The 23,517-nt window shown below is 42.8% G+C and overlaps 1 protein-coding gene across 1 annotated transcript in view; it reads left to right on the forward strand.

Moving 5' to 3' along the window:
• fam193a (family with sequence similarity 193 member A) overlaps positions 1–23,517 on the forward strand; it is a 152,969-nt gene that overhangs the window by 108,787 nt on the left and 20,665 nt on the right. Inside the window, 12 exon segments of the mRNA XM_055632272.1 lie at positions 1,375–1,542; positions 2,002–2,230; positions 3,037–3,161; positions 5,052–5,199; positions 7,290–7,367; positions 8,297–8,412; positions 9,188–9,430; positions 11,783–11,936; positions 14,398–14,574; positions 15,130–15,384; positions 18,653–18,866; positions 21,941–22,204. Coding sequence (XP_055488247.1) covers positions 1,375–1,542; positions 2,002–2,230; positions 3,037–3,161; positions 5,052–5,199; positions 7,290–7,367; positions 8,297–8,412; positions 9,188–9,430; positions 11,783–11,936; positions 14,398–14,574; positions 15,130–15,384; positions 18,653–18,866; positions 21,941–22,204 — 2,171 coding nt within the window.

Genomic DNA, 23,517 nt, shown 5'->3' on the forward strand with positions numbered 1-23,517 from the left:
GGGACAATTTACAGAAGTCATTTAATCTGTAAGCATGTATGTCTTTGGGATATGGGAAGAAAGCGGAGCACCCGGAGTAACAGTAACCCACGCGGTCACAGGGAGAATGGGCAAATGCTACACAGGCAGCACCCGAGGTCAGGATTGAACCCGGATCTCTGGCACTGAGGGGCAGCAGCTCTACCAGCTGTGTCACTTTGCTGCCCTGCTGCACCACTGTGTTCCCTTGAAAAATAATTGCTATTATCATGGTATTGAGGTGGTTGAAGTTCACCAGGTTGATACTGATAGTGCGTCAATAATTCCAATCACTGGAGTCCAGCATATATATATATATATAAAAATTGTGTTTCATGCAGTTTAATTTCATGTCAGAGAAAACTGGTGCATGAAGTAACTGCTTCAGATAGGCCTTTGCGTGTACCTAATGTCACTATGCTTTTTAAAATGACTGTGCTGTTACTTTGAGTATTATAGTAGTTGTCTTTGACCTGAAATTTTGAAACAGAGGGATGCATTTTTCAATCCAGGCTTTATGATCATATACAAATCTCATTATTCACCAATTTTATTATGAATTACAGTATTTGTGTCCTATCCTGTGCCATGCCACAATAGCCCATGAAATAGTGAAGTTTAAGATTGATTAGGAAGTACCTGATTGCAGTGTGGGGTATGCGGAGAGAGGCTCCTGGGGGATATGGAGCGACTAAGTGAAGGAGCAAGATTAAATGGACAACTCCAATATAATGTTGGGAAATGTGCGGTCAACAAATATACGTGTTCACGCAAACGTGGGTATCTTTATATCTTTATACCCATGAATCAAAGATCAAGTTTGAATAAGCCTTGATCATATTCAATGGCGTAGTAGTGGTCAGGCTTATTTCCTTTTTATGTTTGCGTCCTTATTCTCAACTCTCCCATCACAGAAAATATATATTTTTTTCACTTTGTCAAATCCTTCAGCTGTGTTAACACCTCAGCTACCTGCTTCAGCTCCAGGCTGAAGAAGGCGCCCAACAAAATGCCAGCTATCCATGTTCTCCATGGATGCTGCCTGGCCCGCAGTTGCTGCAGCATTTTGTGTCTTTCCTTGGTAAAGTAGCATCTGTAATTCCTTGTTTTTACCTCGGCTACTTGCTCTTTTCTGTTATCAAAGTGATTAAAACAAAACAGATTAATGCAGCATCATCACTAATGATTGTACCCCCACCACCTTCCAATTGGTGAATCTGTTCCTGAGAATAGGAGTCTGAATAGCTGAAATTAAGTATCCTTCGCAATTGGAGACAGATCCTATTTGTTCTGTGAATATCGTGAGTGAAGTGAGAGTGGTTTAATGGTGTCGTCGAATGCGCTCCCTCTTTACAGAGAAATATCAGCAGAGAATGAGCGAGAATCTCAGCAGCTTCAGCATTACTGGTCAGAGGTACGTTACATGGTTCGATGTATTTATCGCCAAGCCGGGACGCCGTTGGCTGATGATCAGGACCAGTCACTGGTTCCAGACAAGGAAGGAATGAAAGAATTGGTAGACAGGTAAGCACTTTTTAATTTACTTCACCAAATGTTTAAGTTAGCAAGTTTTGAGAATAAACTAATTGCCGAGAATATTAGCAAACTTAGTGTCGTCTGACTATATCTGCATTTAGTAATATTGTACAAATTAATCTATGGTATAGTGTGTATTCGAGAGTTGAGACAATGAGACTGGAGTCTTCAGAATGCAAGATAGACACAATGCTGGAGTAATTCAGCGGGACAGGCAGCATCTCTGGAAATTGGAATGGGTGACGTTTCGGGTCGAGACCCTTCTTCAAACCCAAAACATCACCCATTCCTACTCTCCAGAGATGCTGCCTGTCCCGCTGAGTTACTCCAGCATACCTTCGATTTAAACCAGCATCTGCAGTTCTTTCCTACACATACTAGTCTTTAAAATGCAGCCTTCTGATTGATTGACTTCTAAAATATCTGCATTTGCATCCTCGTCCCTAGGTTATGTGAACGTGACCCCTATCAGTTGTACCAACGTTTGGAGCAACAGGCTAGGGAATACGTTCTGGAAATGAAGGTACGCTTGCTTCGACATCTGTCACTGGGATCCAAAGTAACCACAGTGGTGCAGGGCCCACTGCAGGCTCATCAGTTCATCTCACTCCTGTTGGAGGAATACAGTGCACTCTGTCAAGCTGCTCGCACAATCAGCACCTTCCTCACCACGCTGGTAAGTTGTCAAATCAAAGCGTCATCGTGAGTACATGTTTAACCATTGACTGAGCGGGCAAGGTCAGCTGGCCCATCAAGCCAGCAGGCAGGAGGACCATGATGGTGGGAGTGTCATGATTAACCACGTTCCACCCGTCCACATGTTCGCCAGTGACAAAGGTGCAGTTATCCACGACAACCCAAAACTAGTGGAATTGAACCCATTTTGAGCCCATCAGGATCGTAGATATCCCTCTGGTCAATAGAACTGGATCTGAAGGGTGTCACTGTAGTGCAGCTGATAAAGCTGCTGCTAGGCAGTGCCAGATACTCAGCTTTGATCCTGACCTCGGGTGCTGTCGATGTGGAGCTTGCACGTTCTCCCTGTGACCGCGTGGGTTTCCTCCCACATACCAAAGACTTTCAGAAGTTCACAAGTTATGGGAGCATAATTGGGCCATTTGGCCCATTAGGTCTATGCCATTGAATTATGGCTGATCTATCTTTTCCCCTCACCCCTATTCTCCTGCCTTCTCCCTATAGTCCCTGATACTTACTAATCATGTGTGGGTTTCTAGGTCTCTAGATTGTCCCAGGTGTAGGCAGTGGATGACAAAGTGGGATAACATAGAATTATTGTCAGTCATTAGTTGGTGTGGACTCGGCGGGCTGAAGGACCTGTCTCCAAACTATCTTTCAATTCATTTCAATTGAACCTTGTTCCCAGAAGCCAATATCGAAATTGTTGCACAATCTAATCCTTTGCACTCCGAATACAACTTCCAATCATCGAATTACGAATGTCGCCTTTGTTTTCTTTGACAGGAAAGTGAACATTTGAAGAAATTCCAAGTGACGTGGGAACTTCATAATAAGCACCTATTTGAAAACTTGGTATTCTCTGAGTCACTTCTGCAAAGTAGCCTACCATCACTCGTAGCACAACTACGGTAGGCGCTCCTCTGTCTAAGCCAATTTTGATGTGACTATATCATATTGAAATTAATTTGCTCTTTATAATTTATATTTTCATATTTGGTGAAGGTTTAAATAAAAGATCTTGAAATCTGGAACATCCAGGTTCAGGAACAGCTCCTTCCCCACAGCCATCAGGCTGTTAAACACAACATCAAACCAGCTCTGAACAATAACAGTCTATTATTACTATTGCACTTTTCTGTTTATTTATTTATATATATATATATATATATATATATATATATATATATATATATATATATATATATATATATATATATATATATATATATATATATATATATATATATATATATATGTGTATATATATAAATGCACATATATATATGCATATATATATATATGCATATATATATATATGCATATATATATATATGTGTATATATATATATGCATATATATATATATATACGTATATATATATATATATGCGTATATATATATATATATATATATGCATATATATATATATATATTATATATACTATATATACACATATATATATATTATATATATATATATATATATCACACTGAACTTTTATCTCCTGTTCTGTATTATGTTTACATATTCTGTTGTGCTGCAGCAAACAAGAATTTTGTTGCCAATCTGGGACACATGACAATAAAACTCTAGACTCTTGACTCTATTTGCTGGAGTTAAGAAGAATGAGGGGAACATCTGAAATGTACAGAATAATGAAAGGCTTGGATAGAGTGAATGTGGAGAGGATGGGGTTAGGAAGCAGAGGTAGATCAGCCATGATTGACTGGCAAAGTAGATTTGATGGCCGAATGGCCTAACTCTACTCCTATCACATGATCAGGCACTGGTTTTGCTGAATTATAATCTCCATTTATATATATTAAGGGGAGACCAGGATGGAAAAAACAAATACTAAAGGGCTTTTAGGGACAAAGTTTAAAGGAGATGTGTGGGGCAATTTTTTTTTTTACACAATAGGCCTTGATCTTGCTGCCAGGGTTGGTAGTGATGGAGGCAGATAGGACAATAGCATTTAAGACGCTTTTGATTAGGCACATGATATACAGGGAATGGCGGGATATGGATTATGCGCAGGGAATAAATTATGGTCTTGGCATCATATTCAGCATGGACATTATGGGCAGAAGAGCCAATTCTCGTGCTGTACCACAAGCTGTTATATGTGCTAAGTTGGTTGGTAAGTGAATGGTAGGATGGTCTTTGCATGCTTTACTGACATTTAGAATTTAATTAAGCATGGTTGAGATGCTCCTCTTTCGGTGTCTTAATCTTGGATTGCATTTGCATTGTAAAAGTAAACTCTGGTGGAGTTGTGTCATTTCCAGAGCCCACTCTCCCAAACAATTAAACTTTCCCTTCTCATCACTTTTGGGATTTGTAGGCAATGGGTATAATACTTTCACTCAACCAGCAGACAAATATTTTGACTTGTCAGCCCATTTGAGAACACGATCACTGCACCTTGATATAGTCTCTGCTTCATCAGAAATGTTAGAAAGAATGAGCCATTCAGGTCATTGTGCTCACTTCTTTGAAAAAGTTATCCAATTTTGTTCCCCATTCCATGCTCCTTTTTCCCCCGCACTCTTATATAAATTAATCTCCCATGCCGGATTGACGCACTAAATTCTCGTCGCAACTTAGAATTTTAGTCTGTGTCATGGTGTCATTTTCGATGTTTGCTAAATGCCTCTATTTTTGGTCTCCCGGACTTGGCATTCTCACTAGATAGAAGAGCTTGGTTATCTGACGCAATGGAGCAGTGGGCTATGCTGACTTCTTGGCCAGCTTGTGTCATGTACTTATGTAGCTGTGGTGATTGATCTCCTTGTAGGCTTGGTACAGCATCTCACGACACGTACAGTGAGGACATGTATAGTACATTACTACAACGGTACCTCCAGATGGACCAGGACATGAGACGAGTTGCAGCAGAGTGGCTAGAATGCCAAAAACGAATAGATGACTATGTGGATGAACAGGTAAAATTTGTTTTCTCGAAATCCCTTTGCCACTTCAATCTTTGTAAGCACCAAGATGAGGTAAAGTCTCTTCCTGATTGGCTTAGTTAACTGAGGTAGTAAGAAATAGTATCAGTCATATCCGTGATCTGTCTGTAGCTAAATAGCTAGTGGCAACAGCAATTAATTAGCCCCAGTATCCCCCTGAAGCTCGACCTTTACACTTTACTAACGTGAAGTGTGATGGTGTAAAACAAGAGGGTTTCCGAACAGCTTTGATTATTTATTCGAAAGGAAGTTTTAAGAAGGGGTCGCGATTCCATCATTTAGTCTTGTGCTTCCACCCAGCGTCCTTCCTGATAGAAAAGTACAGATTAGGAACAGCCCACCATGGTTGAGCTGACCACGATGCCAATCTAAACTAACCCCATCTGCCTGTCCTCTATTTCTTGCCTGTTATATATGTCAAAATCTGTCTTTGTTGCTATGACACTAAAACAGGTGGCATTATTCACAGCGAGGATTGTTATCAAGAATTATAATGGGATCTTGGGCAAGTGGGCAAGTGGGCCAAGGAATGGTGAATGGAGTTTAACACAGATAAGTGTGAAAGGGTGTTATTTGGGAAGTCGACCAGGGCAGGACCATCACAGTGAACGAAAAGGCAATGTTGTAGAGCAGAGGAATTTAGGAGAACAGTGTCTTCTGAAAGTGAGATTGTCTTCTGAAAGTAGATAGGGTGGTGAAATGGGCTTCTGGCATGCTGGCCTTCATCAGTCAGTGTTAAACATAAAAGTTATGTTACACTTGTACAAGATGCTGTCCTACTGTGCTGCCCATGTCAGTGAATTAATCATTCACCAAATTGGCCATGCAGTTGAACTAAAAAAAAGAATCAACTGTTTTTCACAGAAATTGATTGTGTCAGGAAATTGAAGTGATTCAACTAATGGAGAACACACGAGGGAAGGGAGAGCTGAAGAACACGGTGGTAGTTCTTTCAGCAGAGAATTGTGATGGTCTTTGGTACAAGGTTCACCCAGGTTCATAGTCATACAGTGTGGAAACAGGCCCTTTGGCTCAACTTGCCCACACCAACCAACATGTCCTTTCTAGACTAGTCCCACCTGCCTGCGTTTGGCCCATATCCCTCTAAACCTATCCTAACCATGTACCTATCTGAAGAAGGGTCTCGACCGAAACGTCACCTGAAACTTAGATCCAGAAATGCTGCCTGTTCAGCTGAGTTCCACCAGCATTAGTTTGCAATAGTTCCTCCAGCAGGTACCGCATGTACATGGTCCATACTGAGGTTGCTGCCGTGTTGTCTGAGTTTGATTTCTGAGATGGGTCTATTGTTATCCTGGTTTTGCTCGTTCTCCTGTAACCAAGTTATTTTTTACATTCTAACTGCATTCAAGTTTGTAAAGAATGCCAGGTCTTTTGGTTATTGTCTATTTAATCTATTGTTTTCACTGGGAGCATTTATCGTCTTCATGAAACTAATTCCGTGGCACAGTCTCATAGTTCCAGTTTGCATTGTTGCATATGTAAAATAAGAAAATAGTAGAATTAGCATTTGTGCAGAGCTTAAAAGAGTTGTCCAACTTTGAACATCCTGAAGAGTGAAAAACAGATGGTCGAAATTGAAACAGAGGAAATGTTATAAGACTTAGCAGGTCAGGCAAGCAAACAAAGAAAGGGTTTTTGAAGTGCAGTCACCATTAAAATCCAGGCAAACATGGTGCACAGCATGTATATTGAGTTAAGTGGCCATGTCATCTGCTTGAAGTGGAGGAAGGTATTAAAGGAGCCACTGCACTCCAACAAATGGTGCAGTGAAGTAATTTATACATTAGTTTGAAACCTACAAAAGGCAGCATGAGAGGAAAGTGAAGCACTGAAATGTCAGCCCAGAGTATGTGCTCAAGGCTCTAAATTGGGATTTCAACCCTCATCTCCTGCGGCAGAGGTGAGGATGCTACGATCAATCCAAGGTACCATGGCTAATGCTCAAAGTTCATTAATCAACATTTTATTTCATTTTAAAAAGATCGTATTGAGAAGAGCTGCATGACAGCCCGTGATGTCTCAATGCTTTTGTTTGTTAGATGGCAATGAAAACCAAACAACGCATGCTAAAGGATGATTGGGAGTTCTTCAAACAGCGCCGGTTATTAGAAGAACAGGTAAAATGGTGGTCCTGACTTTTGAATTTATAAATAATGTAATGGTAATATCCTGAGTAACGCAAAACCAGGGAGGGGGGGATAGATTGTGAACTGAGTACTTTGGGGGTAAAATCCAAGAACACTTCAGGATTTGGTTGATATGTGGACCTCGTTACCTAGACTTTAAAGATACAGCATGGAAACAGGCCCTTCGGCCCATTGAGTCCGTATCGACCAGCACTAACACTATCCTGCACACTAGGGACAGTTTACAATTTTAACCTCCAACCCCGTACGTCTTTTAGAGTGTGGGAGGAAACCGGAGCACTTAGAGAAAACCCAGGATGTCACAGCAAGAACGTACAAACTCCATACGACAGCACCCATAGTAAGGATCGAACCTGGGTCTCTAGTGCTGTAAAATAGCAGCTTTACCGCCACGCCACTGTGCCGCCCTTGAAAGCACTTCCTCTCCCGAAATAACTATTGTTTGAAATTGCTGATTTTTGTTCAGTAAGATGGTTGGGGCAGGCAGAAAATGGGCTTAAGATACAATTCAGTCACATTCCCATTTATTGGTGGATTATCATCCTGGCAAAGTATTTAAATTTGGTCTTCATCACTGAAATTCTGGGAATTGCCTATCCAAAAGTCTCCATAACAGCATTTAATAGACACTTGGACAGGTGCATGGATAGAAAAGGTTTGGTGGGAAATGGGCCAAACTCGGGCAAATAGGATCAACTTAGATGCAGCATCTCGATCATCATGGACGAATTAGGCTGAAGGGCCTGTTTCCATGCTACATAACTCCATGAACACATTTGAGCACTAGGGAAGGTGCCAGTGTAATAGGCCTTAACCATGGCATTTCTATTTATTCCATTTGTGTTCTGGATTCTCTGAAGTTAAACCCCTTTTTTTTCCCCCATCTTCCCCAACCCCAGCTTACAAACAGCAAGAAAGCACTAACTGGAGAAAATAATTTCACAGATACAATGAGGCATATGCTATCATCGCGACTCAGCATGCCTGATTGTCCCAACTGTAACTACAGACGCAGGTAAGTGTGCTGAGAGCTTTTAAACTGAGATCAATTGCCACATACTTACTGATTGAAGTCTGTTAATTCTGGTGGCTTCATGTATAACCCCAATGCAAAGAATGCCATGGAGTCTGGTGGAGCACTGATCTTCCATACCACCCAATGTTACACTCCTTTGCATAAAACTCAATGGGTCAGGCGGCATCTGTGGAGGGAACGGGCAGGAGGTGACGTTTTGGGTCGAGATTCTTCATTACTTACCATTGGCTCCAGTGGAAATTAAACATGCCTACCACATGAAATTAGCTTTTCACTCAATCTGTTAACTTTCAACTAGGTTGTTTAGATTGAAGATCTGTACTTGGGTATTTTATTACTTTCGTAAGTTCATCAGTTATAGAAGCAGAATTAGGCCAATCAGCCCATCGAGTCTACTCCGCATTCAATTATGGCTGATCTACCTTTCCCTCACAACCCCGTTCTCCTGCCTGTACGAGCTCTTCAAAAATGGTTTATTTCTCTATTGGTGGTCTGACCTGACCAGTGCAAACATCTCTTGCTCCTGCTGTGGGAGTGATTTAAAATATATCTATATATAATTAGATGGTACTATTCTGAACAACAGAGAGAAGGTTTCATTTGCACTAAATGGAATCAAATGCAGGCCCAGTTACTAGAAGTCAAAATGCAGCACAATTTATCGCTCTACTTTCCTGCTCCCTTCCCTGTGTGTTGCTCCTTAATCAAAGTGCTGCTCTGGGTCCTTATGCTTTCTTCTGACCTTTTTTTGTAGGTGTACCTGTGATGACTGCAGCCTCTCTCATATACTCACATGTGGCATCATGGATTCACCCATTCCTGACGATCTTTCCATCAACACGTTACCATTGCAAGTAGAAGCGGCGCCAGATTACCTCACGGAAATCTGTCCGCCCAGCATGTCATCTGCAAGCTCGGGGTCGGGTTCGAGTTCACCCATCACCATTCAGCAACATGCACGGCTCATTCTTGCTGATAGCAACGCAGCTCACACTTTGTAAGTATCATCTGTTTTCCATGATTTGTGCAAGTTTTAGTGCTAGTGAGGGTGAGAAATGCAGCAATCCTGTTCAAGACTCAAGGCTGCTTAGCCGTTAGGGATTTAGACTTTATAGATACAGTGTGGAAATGTTAATTGCTCGTTTCTAAGCTTCCCCCCTGAACACTGAATCAAGCACTTGAATCAACTAAATTTTATTTTACCAAAAGCACGTCACAGATCACACACTGTACCTGTCCCACCGCGGGTTCGATCCTTGAATCTGCCTGTTCAAGCCGTCTACGCCTCGCTCAGACAGAGGCATTCCACTCCAAGGGTACGCGGTCCTGAGCGCTCTTCCAGAAGATCGACGCTGAGCCTCGTGGTCGCAGACTTTTATAGGTCCCGGGATTTTGAGGGCCGAACCAAATGGGGGTGGTCTCTTAATCACCCAATTACAGATATCGATTAACCCCATACATAACAGGCATTTCCCTAACCCAATGATACCGCAGTTCAATACATTATATTCATAACGGACTTTGAGATTAAGTCAACTTGGAAACATCTACCCTGATTAACAGAAAACCCTGACAAGGCTCAACACCTCATTCAATCAACACTTGGCAAAGTCAGACTCTGCAACATTATTTACAACTATTTACAAGGTGTATGCCTGGCCTGCAGCCATCCAATCCATTCTATGCATTTTGCACCAGGTTGACAGAGTTTGCAGAGCTTCCCATTCTTTGCTTGCAAATTGTATCTACGCTCCAGACACTCTGGTACCTCTTCACAGCCTGTTCCAGCTCTGTAGAGAGTAATTCCATTTGACCAAATCTCCCAGCAACCCTGAAACTCAACCCCATTTTGAAGTCCTAGCTGGTCCAATTTAGCCATGATTAACAGAAACAGACCTTTCGCCCCACCGAGTCCTTCCAATAAACGATTACCACGTACATGAGCACCATCCTACATGCTAGGGACAATTTACAATTTTACCAAAGCCAATTAACCTACAAACCTGTACGTCTTTGGGATGTGGGAGGAAACGGGAGCGGTCACAGGGAAAACGTGTAAACTCCATACAGACAGCACCCGTGGTCAGGATTGAATCTGGGTCTCTGGTGCTGTAAGGCAGTAATTCTACTACTGCATCACTGTGCCGCCATTTACTTGTCATATGCATTGGGAATGGAACAATGGAATTCTTTCTTGCTTCAACTTTGCAGGCACAATGTTACTCTCTTAATCAGTTCACTGAATCAAATTTACTTGTAAAGGTGGTCCAATCCTGATATAAATGCCTAAATCAAATATCAAATCAGCAACTCCATATATTTGCTGAAATTAGCTTGAGTTGTTAAGTGAATATTTATCCCTGGGTCAGAAGATTGTTGATTTGAAGCATGCCACAGGATCTGAACTTGATGTCAGCTAGAAACCTAGTCCTTCACTCATCTAAATGCTAAATATAAGCAACTGAAATAAAAATCCAGTCTGCAATTGGGCAGCACAGTGGTGCAGTGGTAGAGTTGCTGCCTTAGAGCGCGAGAGACCCAGATCTGATCCGGACTACGGGTTCTGTCTGTACAGAGTTTGTATTTTTCCCTGCATTCATTTTCTCCGGGTGCTCCGGTTTCCTCCCACACTCCAAAGATGTACAGGTTTGTAGCTTAATTAGCTTCGGTAAGTTGTAAAATTGTCCCTCGTGTGTTAGGAAGTGATAGGATATGACTGACCGCTGGTCCGCGTAGACTCGGTGGGCCAAAGGGTCTGTTTCCATGCTATATCTCTAAAGTCTAAATACTCAACAGATCAGGCAGCGCCTTTGGAGAAGAAACAGTTTCTGGTCGACATTCGTTCATGAGAACAGGGAATATTGGGAAAAGAGATGTTTGAACTTGGAATGAAGTGAGATGGGTGGAGAGAACAAAGAATGGCGGGCCCAAAGGGAACATCTGTAATAGGATGAAGCCAAGAGCAGATGTTGACCAGGCGGGCGTGGATGCTGAGATCTTGTTAATAATAGCTAGTCTATGTGAATGCAACGCGAGGAGGGACTGGAAATGGAAGCTACTGACATGATACCATTCTTTCTATTTTTGAGCAGACAATTTGAATAGTGCCTTTCATAGCTATGGGATGTTACAAAACACTTCCTAGCTGAAAACTACTTTTCAAAATGATGTCTTTGTTGTAACAATAAATACAGCAGCAGGTTTGCAATGTCTCATAGATAACTTCATGACTTGGTGCTTGAAGGATAGATATTGAACAGGGCATGGAAGCAATACCAGACGTTTTCTAAACTAAACTATACGCCTTATTTCATGACCTGTTCATGGGCTGTTTTGTTTTCTTTCTCAGTGGCAGTGACGATGAAGACGTGACTCCTTTATCAGCAAAATTTGCTGACATATACCCACTTAACAGCTACGATGATGCAGAAGTTGTCGCCAACATGAATGGCATCCACGGCGAACTCAATGGTGGGGGTGAAAACATGGCATTAAAGGATGAGGTACGTGAATGGAAATGGAGCAGTAAGGAACTGCAGGTGCTGGTTTACAATAAAATGTCCAAAGTGCTGGAGTAACTCAGCGGGTCGGGCAGCGTTTCCGGATTTGGGTCGGACCCTTCAGTTGAGAAATACAGCATAGAAACAGGCCCTTCGGCCAACCAAGTCCACGCTACCAGCGATCACCCATTCGCACTAATTATATTCTGCACACTAGGGGCAATTAACGGAAACCAATTAACTTACAAACCTGCACGTTTTTGGAATGTGGGAGGAAACTGGAGCAGCCGGAGAAAACCCATGTGGTCACAGGGAGAACGTACAACCTCCATACAGACAGCACCCGCAGCTGGGTCCCTGGACCTGAAAGACAGCAACTCTACTGCTGTACCACTTCAGACTGTTGAGAGTTGGAGGAAAGGACTATCTCTCTGCTGTTTGAACTGCCCCACTGTATAATCTGAATGTTTCTACCTCCTTTGCACTGTGCCCGTCATCCTTCATGTCCCCCTCACTCCACCTATCACCTCTGCCCCCTGTCTCACCACTTCCCCTCTCCTGATACTGGTTAACTGCCCTTTGCATTCGCAGTCTTGGTTTAGGGTTACGATGTGAAACATCAACAATTGGGATCCATATCTGAGGAAGTATGTTTTAGTGTTGCAGAGGGTCCAAAGGAGGCTTGCAAGAATAATTCTAGGATTGATTGGATTAATATATGAGGAGCGTTTGCTATTGGGCCTGTACTTGCTGCAGGATGGGGAAGATCTCATTGAAACCAACTGAATAATGAAAGACCTAAATAGAGTGAATGTGGAAAGGACGGTTCCAGTAGTGGGAGAGTCTAGGACCAGAGGGCACAGCCTCAGAATAAAGGCTGTAGTTTTAGAATGGAGATGAGGAGGAATTTCTCAAAGAATCTCTGATGAATCTGTGGTTACTTGCCACAGACGGCAGTGGAGGCCAAGTCATTGGGTATTTTTACAGTGGAGATTATCAAGTGCTTGATAAGTAAGGGTTATGGGGTGAAGGCAGGAGAATGGGGTTGAGGGGTAAAAATAGATCAGCCATCATTGAATGGCGGAGTAGACTCAATGGACCACATGGCCTCATCTGCTCCTACTTTGTAGTCTGAAAAAAGGTCTCGACCCAAAACTGTCACCCATCTTTTTCCCCCCCGAGATGCTGCCTGACCTGCCGAGTTAATTCAGCACTTTGCATCTACCTTTGATATAAACTAGCATCTGCAGTTTCTACAAGACTAATTTTTCACCAGCTTAAATGCCAGATTCGCAGTAATTTCCTCCCTTAACGTTGTCTTTGTCACCTCATGTACTAGCTAAGAGTAGTACTCAACATGTTACCCTTTTGTTAATACCAGTGCTTCACATTACTCTTAACCCACAGACGAGTGCATATGGCAACTTGCGGCCTTATTGTGCAGCTTAGGAATGGCTACTGTTGGTCCACGTTCAGCGCAGAGGATAAATGAAGAGATGAAAAGGCTGTTGTATAGGATACACTCCAATGTGGTAGCTCAGTGGACAATGCTAAGAAGGGCGGAAGATTGCTCTATGCTCAGTGGCTGAGTGTAATTGCAATCTTAAATACCAATTTCACAGGATAGCTTCTTCTTCAGAACATCGACACTGTGCAGTGGACCACTACCATAAGCTTGATTTCTCTTACAATACCAGTATTTTCTCTGAGTAGGCCAGAACAATGTGTCGGCCTACATCCCCATGCTAATCGCTGGAAAAGCTTGTTGTGATACCAGTCTCGTGGGGTCTGCATTCAAAAGGTTTAGCGGACTTGAGATTTACTTTCTTACTCGCCCTTTGGGAACAGATTGGGATTTTACTTGATACCGGCATGCTATTCTCTCCCAGCCCCTGCAGAGAATATCGGGGTTGCTGGCAAAATCTCCAGCTCCTGTTTTATGTCCCCCGAGTCAAGAATGTGCCAGCAAGTTTCTTGTCCATTTATCTCTATGCAGTTTATGGAAGTTGGCTGCATTTCCTTCATTAGAACAATGAACACTTTTAGACTTTTAGAGATACAGTGTGAAAACAGGCCCTTCCGCTCCCCCCGAGTCCATGCTGACCAAGGACCACCCCATGCATTAGCACTAAGCTACACACAAATTACAATTAACCCGGAAACCTGTATACCTTTGTCGTGTGGGAAGAAACTAGAGCACCCGGAGGCCCCGGAGAAAACCCACTCAGTAACAGGGAGAATGTATAAACTCGTAGACAGCACCCGTAGTCCGGATCGAGCCCGGGTCTCTGGTGCTGTCAAGTAGCAACCATTGCGCCACTGTTCTGCTTGTCAAAAGTACTTGTCAAAAGTATTTCATTAACGTGAGGCACTTTGAAAAACCCTGAGGAATGTCGGGTGCTGTGTAAATGCAGGTTCATTTGTTCTGGCCAGCCTTCTCATCTTTCCTGTTTTTACCTCCTAGTCTCCCCAGGTAAGCAGCACCAGCAGCAGCTCTTCAGAGGTTGACGATGAAGATGGTGATGACGGAGAGAGCAGCAGTGAACCCCCTGTGTCGCACACGGAGGAAATGCCTGGAAAGAGAGGGGCCAGAAAGGAAGCAGTGAGGGACAGTCCACCACCGTCCTATCCCAGTCAGCAGGTGCTTGACAAGTGACATTCACAGCTCTGTGATATGCAAGAAGTAAAACAGAAATCGATGAGAAGCTAGTTATTTGTGCATAAGAAGTAGAACAAGATTCTAAAGGAGTAACCCACGGAAGAACAGTGCAGCACAAGAACAGGCCCTTCGGCCCACAATGCCTGTGCTGAACATGATGCCAAGACCATCTCTTATCTATATGCACATAATCCATGTCCCTTCATCCCCTGAATATCCATGTGCCTATCCAAAGGTCTCTTAACTGCCACTATCGAATCTGCCTCCACCACCACCCTTGGCAGCGCGTTCTAGGCACTCACCACCCTCTGTGGGAGCCCTGTATATTTCCTTTAACATTTGCCCCACTCGCCTTGAAGCTCTATCCTCTAGTATTTGATTTTTCCTTCCTTGGGAAAAGGTTGATTAATTTAAAGATGTCTGCTGACATTTGCTTGTCCATTTAAAGTTGTGCCGACACAATTGATGGGAGGGTTTGACTTTAAAATGTTTTTGTCGTCCGATGAAGCGACTAACGATATTTAAACCTTTCCCCAGGCTGACCAGGTCCAGAACGTTTGTGAATGCCACGTCTGCAAGCAAGAAGCCTCTGGCCTGAGTACATCTGCTCTTGCATCCGGGCGCCTTCCCAGCGGCCACCAGTTTTTACCCACGGAGAAGCCTTCGCATCCCGCTCTTCACCTCTACCCGCACATCCATGGGCATTTACCACTGCACACCATCCCTCACCTGCCTCGGCCTCTCCTCCATCCTACCCTGTACGCAACAACTCCTCCATTCACGCACAACAAGGTAAGGTAGCAGGTTGTTTGCTCATGCTTTCGCCTGTAAGCAAGTGGCTCTCTGTGTGATTTATCAAATAAAACTTATTTAGTCTTGCTGCACAGAATAACGTGTGTCATGTTTGGGTTTAGTTTAGAGATACAGCATGGAAACAGGCCCGTTGGCCCACCGAGTCCATGCCAACCATCGATCACCCGAACAAACGAGTTCTATGTTATCGAAGATAGTCACAAAATGCCGGAGTAACTTAGCAGGACAGGCACATCTCTGGAGAGAAGGAATGAGTGACATTTCGGGTCGAGACCCTTCTACAGACTGAATAAGGGTCACGACCTGAAACGTCACCCATTCCTTCCCTCAAGAGATGCTGCCTGTCCTGCTGAGTTACTCCAGCATTTTGTGTCTATCTTCAATTTAAACCAACATCTGCAATTCTTTCCTACACATTAGTTCTATGGTATTCCACTTGTGCATCCACTCCCTACATACAGTTTACAGAGGCCTATTGATCTACCAACCCACATAGCTTCGGAACGTGGGAGGAAACTACAGCACCCAGAAACGTGTGAGTTTGTAGGTTATTTGCCCTTAAAAATTTCCCCCGATGTGTAGGGAGTGGATGTGAAAGTGGGACAACATAGAACTACTGCAAAGGATGGGGACTCAGAGGGCCGAAGGGCCTGTTTCTCTGCTGCATCTCTTTAAACTAAACTAAACAGAGGAAACCCACGTGGTCACATGCGGGTCTCTGGTGGTTTGTTGACATGTTTTCAACTTGCTACCCAGCAAGCATTTCGTCATTCGTAATGATGATTTATCAAGTGCTTAGAAATGGTACTACATGCAAACAGCCTGTCTGGTCCACAATGTCTGTGCTGAACATGATGCCAAATTAAACTAATCGTCTGTGCCTGATCCATATAACTCCCTTCCCTGTATTTCCATGTGCCTATCCAAAAGCCTCTTAAATCCCACCATTGTTTCAAACTATCTTGGGAGCGTGTTCCAGGCACCTGCCACTCTGTGTAAAAAAAAAAGAGAACTTGCCGTGCGCATTTCATTTACACTGAAGTCTCATTCTGAAGAAGGGTCTCGACCTAAAACGTCACCCATTCCTTCTCTCCAGAGATGCTGCCTGTCCTCCTGAGTTACTCCAGCTTTTTATGCCTATCTTTTTATACTTTGTCCTTCTCACCTTAAAGGGCCTGTCCCACTTAGGCGAGTGCAGGAGACTCTGCGCTCGCCACATGGTCGCCACATGTTCGCTGGTGGTCTCCGGTGAGTCTCCTTCAGGGTCGCGGGGAGTTCCCGCATTCTGGGAACTAGTCGCTGCCTCAGTATGGTCGCCGCAAATTTTTTAACATGTTTAAAAAAATTTCTGTGACCAAAAATTGGTCGTCATGGAGAAAATCGATAATCCTGTAGTCTTAGGTGCAGTTGTAGTGGGGTCGCCATGTAGTTATAGGTAGTCGAGGTAGTAGTAGGTAGTTTTAGTTAATCGCCTTTGCTGTCCGGTCATTTTCATTGGCTCATTGGGGGGGAAAAAAACATAAGCACAAGTTTTCATAACCAAGGATAACCAACCGGTAATGTTAAATGCCCGCCAAACTTTACAGCTGTATACCTCTGGCTTATTAAAAGTTGTCTGGATTCTTAAAAGTGTCTCCACTCCTTCTCCCCCCCCTCATATTAAAAGGACTAACAGTACACTGCTCACCATCTTAATCTTCCAGTTCATCGCGGTGTGTGTCTGTATCACCTTGGCTTTGCACCATGTGAATTTCAGACAGCGCTCCCCTGCGTTCCCTGGCCCCCGCCTTTACAATGTGTGTGTGTGTGTGTGTGTGTTCCACTCTGACAGTCGCCGTTCCGGTTTTTCAGGCAACTGTCGGGAACTCAACAGTCGCCGGCAGTATGTTGAAAAATCGCCTAAGGGGGACAGGCGCTTAAAGCTACGCCCTCGATTCTTTGACCTGGAAGCTGAAATTATCTGTACATATAAACACTAAATATTAGCTCCACTGATCTGCTTATTTCTTAACAGTTTTTGATTGATCTCTGCATATGTTTTTGCAACTGTTCGTCGTTCTTGTTGTTTTTCCATTTTCCTTCCATTGGTTTATTAGATTGCAGGGATAATCATTTTAAATGTATTTGTTCATGGAATGTGAATGCCACTGCTGAGGGCATGTATTGTCCATCTATTATTACCTCTAATCTAAATTGGTCTTGAAAAGCAAATTCCAGACTCTTGATGGAAGGACAACTTCCTTCCCTGAAGATATTAATGAGCCAGATGTTTCATTTGACAATTGGGTTACTTTTAGAGGATAACTTTTTTAAATATTAGTTTATGTAATTACACGAATTTAAATTCCCCAGGATTAGATTCTGATGAGAAAAGACATAAACTGGCCTTGCATTTCTTTGAATTTAAAAGGTTAAAGTTGATGTTTTCAAAATGATAGGTAATGCACAATTTTAGAACAAGACAGAATAGACTTGTATCAGAGCAAACTGTTAGGGAAAAGGTTGAGAAAGTACTTTTTCCACATAAAATGCACCAGAAAAGTTGGAGTACTATGTGCAATTCTGGTCACCCACCTATCAGAATTATGTTATTAAGTTGGAAAGAGTGCAGAAGAGATTCACCAGAATGTTACTTGTGGGCTTGAGTTGTAGGGAGAGGTTGGATAGGCTGGCATATTTTTCTTTGGATTGTAGGAGGTGTACCACATCATAGGGACCATGGATAAAGTGAATGCTCAGTCTATTTCCCAGGATAGTATTCTAAAACTAGATGGGGAGGGCCCTCAGTGGCAACTTTCTGACTCGTGTTATCCATGTGAGGTAGGAACAAGGGCCATGTGTGGCCAGAAAAGGCTATGGCAACGCATATAATTAAGACTTTTAATTGTCGGTGGGCCGAAGGGCCTGCTTCCGCGCTGTATCTCTAAACAAAATTAAATAAATGGATGGGAATTGTTTAGTGGGAAAATGGGCCAAATGCAGGCAAATGTGCCAACTTGGTCAGCATCGGCAATGTGGACCGAAGAGCTTGCTTCCATGAAGTACAACTCTATGGCTTTATAACTGTGAAGCCAAGAATAAACTGGAGGAATTTTGACAGGGACAAGTGACATTCGTCAATTGGTCACCTCGTGTAAGTAAATGGAAAGACACTGGTCTGCCAGCAGCTGGATCAGGCAAGTTAAGAATCATGTCTCAGCACTGTCATAAGCTTTTGTAATTCTAACCACATAACTTTGCCTTGCAGACTCTCCAGTCAGCACCACCTCCCAGTCACACAGGCAAAAATCAGGTTTTCAGCGCATCTCTCCAGGACCACATCTACCAGAGCTGTTTCGGCAGCACTGACTGGAACAACCCACTCCTCACGTCCCACAAATTGGCAAGTCTCTGGGGATCGGAACTAATAAATGGCGATAAACCATGGAATCCTGCTGCTTTCCTTCCAGAAACGCTATCTGGTAAGAAGCTGATCTTTTCATTTCATTTAATAAAGGCGATTCAACACATACCTGCATTTTGATTAAATGTTGCCTTTTAGTGTAATTGTACAAAAAGTTGTAATTGTACAATTTCAGGTATTCCTGATTTAGATTTTCATTTTGAAGAAATCTTTATTGTAAAAATATAATAGTTGCCAGATTCTGAGAGACTGTGGGTCAAGCCTTCAGGCTGATAGATTGAAATATTCTCTCCCTCTCTCCCTCTTGCTTCCCTCCCTCTTGCTCTCAAGAGTTATGCAGAATGGAAACTAGTTCTTCAGCCCAACTTGTTCATATTGATGGAAGTGCTTTCCTGATTAGTTCCATTTGGCCCATATCTCTCACTCTTTCTCTTGCTATTTCTCCCCTCTCAGTTATATGGCTCCATCCATGCTCAAAGATCAAACCTGTGTATACAGAATTAAAGTCACAAACTCGTTGAAAGAGGGAGCATACAATTTAGGACATCCCCAGGAATTTATGTATCTTGTTGCTGGATCTGATGTTTGGTAGATATGCACAACATTTAGCACTGGTTTTGTAGACCTGCAGTGGGCTTGGTATTGTGTGACTGTGACAGTCCGTGTGCAGTCATAAAATCTGTAAGATGAAGAGGGCTGTTCATTTCATCAAGTCTTTCAGGATAGTCAGTTAAGTTTTCTCCCATATCAGCATCCAACTTTGAGGGGCAAATTTTTTTTTTACAGTGGTGGGTTCCTGAAACACGCTGCTGGCGATGGTGGTGGAGGCAAATACGAGAATGGCATTTGAGAGGCTTTTGGATAGGCTCATGGATATGTAGGAATGGGGGAAATAGATTATGTGCAGTCAGAAGAGATGAATTTAACTTGATGACATGTTTGGCACAGGCATTGTGTGCTGAACTTGAGAGGTAACTTTCTCTCACAAAGTGTGCTGGGTGTATGGACCAAGATGCTGGAGGAAGTAGTTAAGGCAGGTACTATCACAACGTTTAAGAGACATTTAGATAGGTACATGGATAGGATAGGTTTAAAGTGATATTTAGAGGGTCAAGAGGACTGGATAAAAAAAGAGTGGTGTAATGCTGAGGTGCTGGTTCATTCTGCATTTGGAATATTGTGAGGAAATTTGGCCCCCATATCTGAGGAAGGAGGTGCTGGCTCTGGAGAGGGTCCAGAGGAGGTTTGCAAGAATGATTCCAGGAATTAGTGGGTTAGCATATGATGAGCGTTTGACAGCACTGGGCATCTCCTCGCTGGAGTTTAGAAGGTTGAGGAGGTTTTGAAACTTACAGAATAATGATAGGCATAGATAGAGTGGATGTGGAAAGGATGTTTCCACTGGTGGGAGAGTCTAGGACCAGAGGTCATACCCTCAGAATTAAAGGATGCTCTTTTAGAAAGGTGGTGAGGAGCAACTTGGTCAGAGGGTAGTTAATCTGTGGAACTCATTGCCACAGAGGGCTGTGGATGCCAAGCCAGTGGATATTTTTAAGGCAGAGATAGACAAATTCTTGATTAGAACGGATGTCTAGGGTTATGGGGAGAAGGCAGAAAAAATGCGATTAGGAGGCAGAGATCAGCCATGATTGAATGACGGAGTAGACTTGATGGGCCAACTGGCCTAATTCTACTCCAATAACTTGTGAGCTTGTGAAATGACCGAACAGCAGGCAGGTGGGCCTAGTGTAGATGGGCCATGTTGGTCAGCTTGGGCAAGTTGGGCTAAAGGGCCTGTTTCCATGCTATAACTCTGACTAAAATTAGCACAATATCACCTTCCTCTCCAGACCTGTGATTGTATTTGATGTTATTTGGTGTATTCGCCTCGGTACAGAGATTGGTCCATTTCCCCATCCTCCAGTAAACAAAAGGACATATGACAATAAGGGCCCTAGTGAGACGACATCTGGAGTATTGTGTGCAGTTTTGTCTCCAAACTTGAGGAAAGATATTCTTGTTATTGAGGGAGTGCAGTGTAGGTTCACGAGGTTAATTCCCGGGATAGCGGGACTATCATATGTTGATAGATTGGAGCAGCTGGGCTTGTATACTATGGAATTTAGGAGGATGAGAGGAGATCTTTTTGAAACATATAAGATTATTAAGGGTTTGGACATGCTAGAGGCAGGAAACATGTTACCAATGTTGGGGGAGTCCAGAACCAGAGGCCATAGTTTAAAAATAAGTGGCAAGCCATTTAGAACAGAGATTAGGAAAAACTTTTTCACGCAGAGAGTTGTGATTGTATGGAATTCTCTGCCTCAGAGGGCGGTGGAGGCTGGTTCTCTGGATGCTTTTAGGGGAGAGTTAGATAGAGCAAAGTTAAGGGATAGAACGGGGTACTGATTGTGGATGATCAGCCATGACCACATTGAATGGCGATGCTGGCTCGAAGGGCTGAATGGCCCACTCCTGCACCTATTGTCTATTGTCTATATTATAAAGGGGCAAATTAGAGGAGCAGATGGCCTGGCATTTTGCGCTGCTGCACAAGTGTGAATGGAATCAGCATGAAACTGAGTGTGTCTGTACGCTCAATGCGTACACAAGTTGCTTCACATTGTGTTGATTTAGTTGACACATGTAATTAGCTAATATCATTCCCATGTAGCTTCTTGCATCCATTTCCGGCTTCCAAAATGACTTAGACACAAAGGACAGCTGATGCTGGAATCTTGAGCAAAAACCGCAAATTGCTAGAATAACTCAGCGGGTCACGCAGCAACATGGATAGGTGACGTTTCCAGAGGGTTTGTTAGATGTTACGTAAATTTGGAGTCTGAAGAAGGGTACTGGTCTAAAATGTCTCTGCCTGACCTCCATTAAGAAGACACAATGAAATGAACAGGTCTCTTCATCTTGCAAGTGTCATGACTGCTTACGGAAAAACACTTTCTACACAAATTACCCAGCACTTTGTTTTATTTTCTGAACGACTTGATAAACTTGGTACCAACTAGAAAGTAGTTTTAGCGTTTCAGGTACATCAATAGATCCAACTTTAATGTAGTCAACGTGCGGGAAGAATTTGTGATGTTTACCATCTCCCATTTTGCCTTTACTCCACAGGTGACATTTTGCGGTCACCACTCCCAGAGATTAGGCCAGAAGCACTTCCCCCTACAACCAGTACAGACACCGTTGTCATGGACACCAAGGAGAAAAAACCTGCAGCAAGGAAAAAATGTCTCTACAATCCCCCCACCGCCATGGAAACCAACAAAGTCATCATGGCAACCTCCTCAGCCACATCTTCTGTCTCATCTACAGCCACTACTGTGCAATCTAGTTCCAATCAGTTTAAGGTTTCATCAAAAAGACCTACATCACTAGGTAAAAGCAACCCACTTTCTCCAGAGTTTACTTCATTTCAACCCTAAAATATCAGTAATGCACATTTAATTTGAGTGCTTTTTTTACACATTCAAACCAAAGGGTTTGATTTTCGAGGATGAGCATTTTGTGCAGCGCAGATTATTAAGAATTACTTCCCCTTATTTTGTTACTCATTCTCCTCCATTCCCGAGAGCTACATCACTTGCTTTGATTTGTTTCCAGATGTCTATCAAAACCCCTTGTTTCAAATTGGCACAAAAATGTCGCCTGATAGTCATAACCTGATGACAACTTGCATACAATTACTTTGTTGTTAAATTATTGATGCGGAACCCCAGATTCTTGATATGAAGTTATAAAGGTGCATCTAAATTCAATTAATAAAGTAAATCTTGAATGTGGACTGAGGGCTTCAGTTATAAGGAGGGATTGGGGAGATTAGGACTATTTTCCCTGGAGTGACGAAAGCTGAGGTGGTGCGTTTATAGAAACAAGGGAGTGAGTTTATAGAAATATGTAAAGTTGAGAGGCATAGATAGGGCAGATAACCCTAATACATTTTTTTCTCTCCAAGGTAAGGTAATCTAAAAATAAAGAACATAGGTTTAGGGTGACCAGTGAAAGACTTAAATGGTACATTGGTCGGCATGGACAGGTTGGGCCGAATGCCCTGTTTGAATGCTGGGTAACTCCATAAATCGAGTAACATTGATAAAGGTGGTTATCCTACGGCAACCTGAAGACTCTTAAATACCCACTGAAATGCCGGGGAAACCATCAATTCAGGGCCAGTTAGGGAAAGACAGTGAATTCTAATCTAATCAACTCAATTAGAAACAGAAAAAAACCCATAGAATGTAGAAACATAGAAAACATGTGCAGGAGTAGGCCATTTGGCCTTTCGAGCGCCATTCAATATGATCATGGCTGATCATCCAGAATCAGTACCCTGTTCCTACCCGATTCCATTAGCCCTAAGAGCTAAGTCTATCTCTCTTGAATACATCCAGTGAATTGGCCTCCACTGCCTTCTGTGGCAGAGAATTCAATAGATTCACAACTCTGGGTGAATTTTTTTTTCCTCATCTCAGTCCTAAATGGCCTGCTTCTTATTCTTAAACTGTGACCCCCTGGTTCTGGACTCTCCCAATATGAGGAACATTTTTCCTGCATCTAGTTCAATCCCTTCATAATTTTATATGTTTCTACAAGATATCCTCTCATCCTTCTAAATTACACTGAATATAAGCCCAGTTAATCCATTCTTTCATCCTATGTCAGTCCCGCCATCCTGGGAATTAACCTGATGA

This window comes from Leucoraja erinacea, chromosome 3 (genome assembly GCF_028641065.1).
Source record: "Leucoraja erinacea ecotype New England chromosome 3, Leri_hhj_1, whole genome shotgun sequence".
In the NCBI taxonomy this organism is placed as follows: domain Eukaryota; kingdom Metazoa; phylum Chordata; class Chondrichthyes; order Rajiformes; family Rajidae; genus Leucoraja; species Leucoraja erinaceus.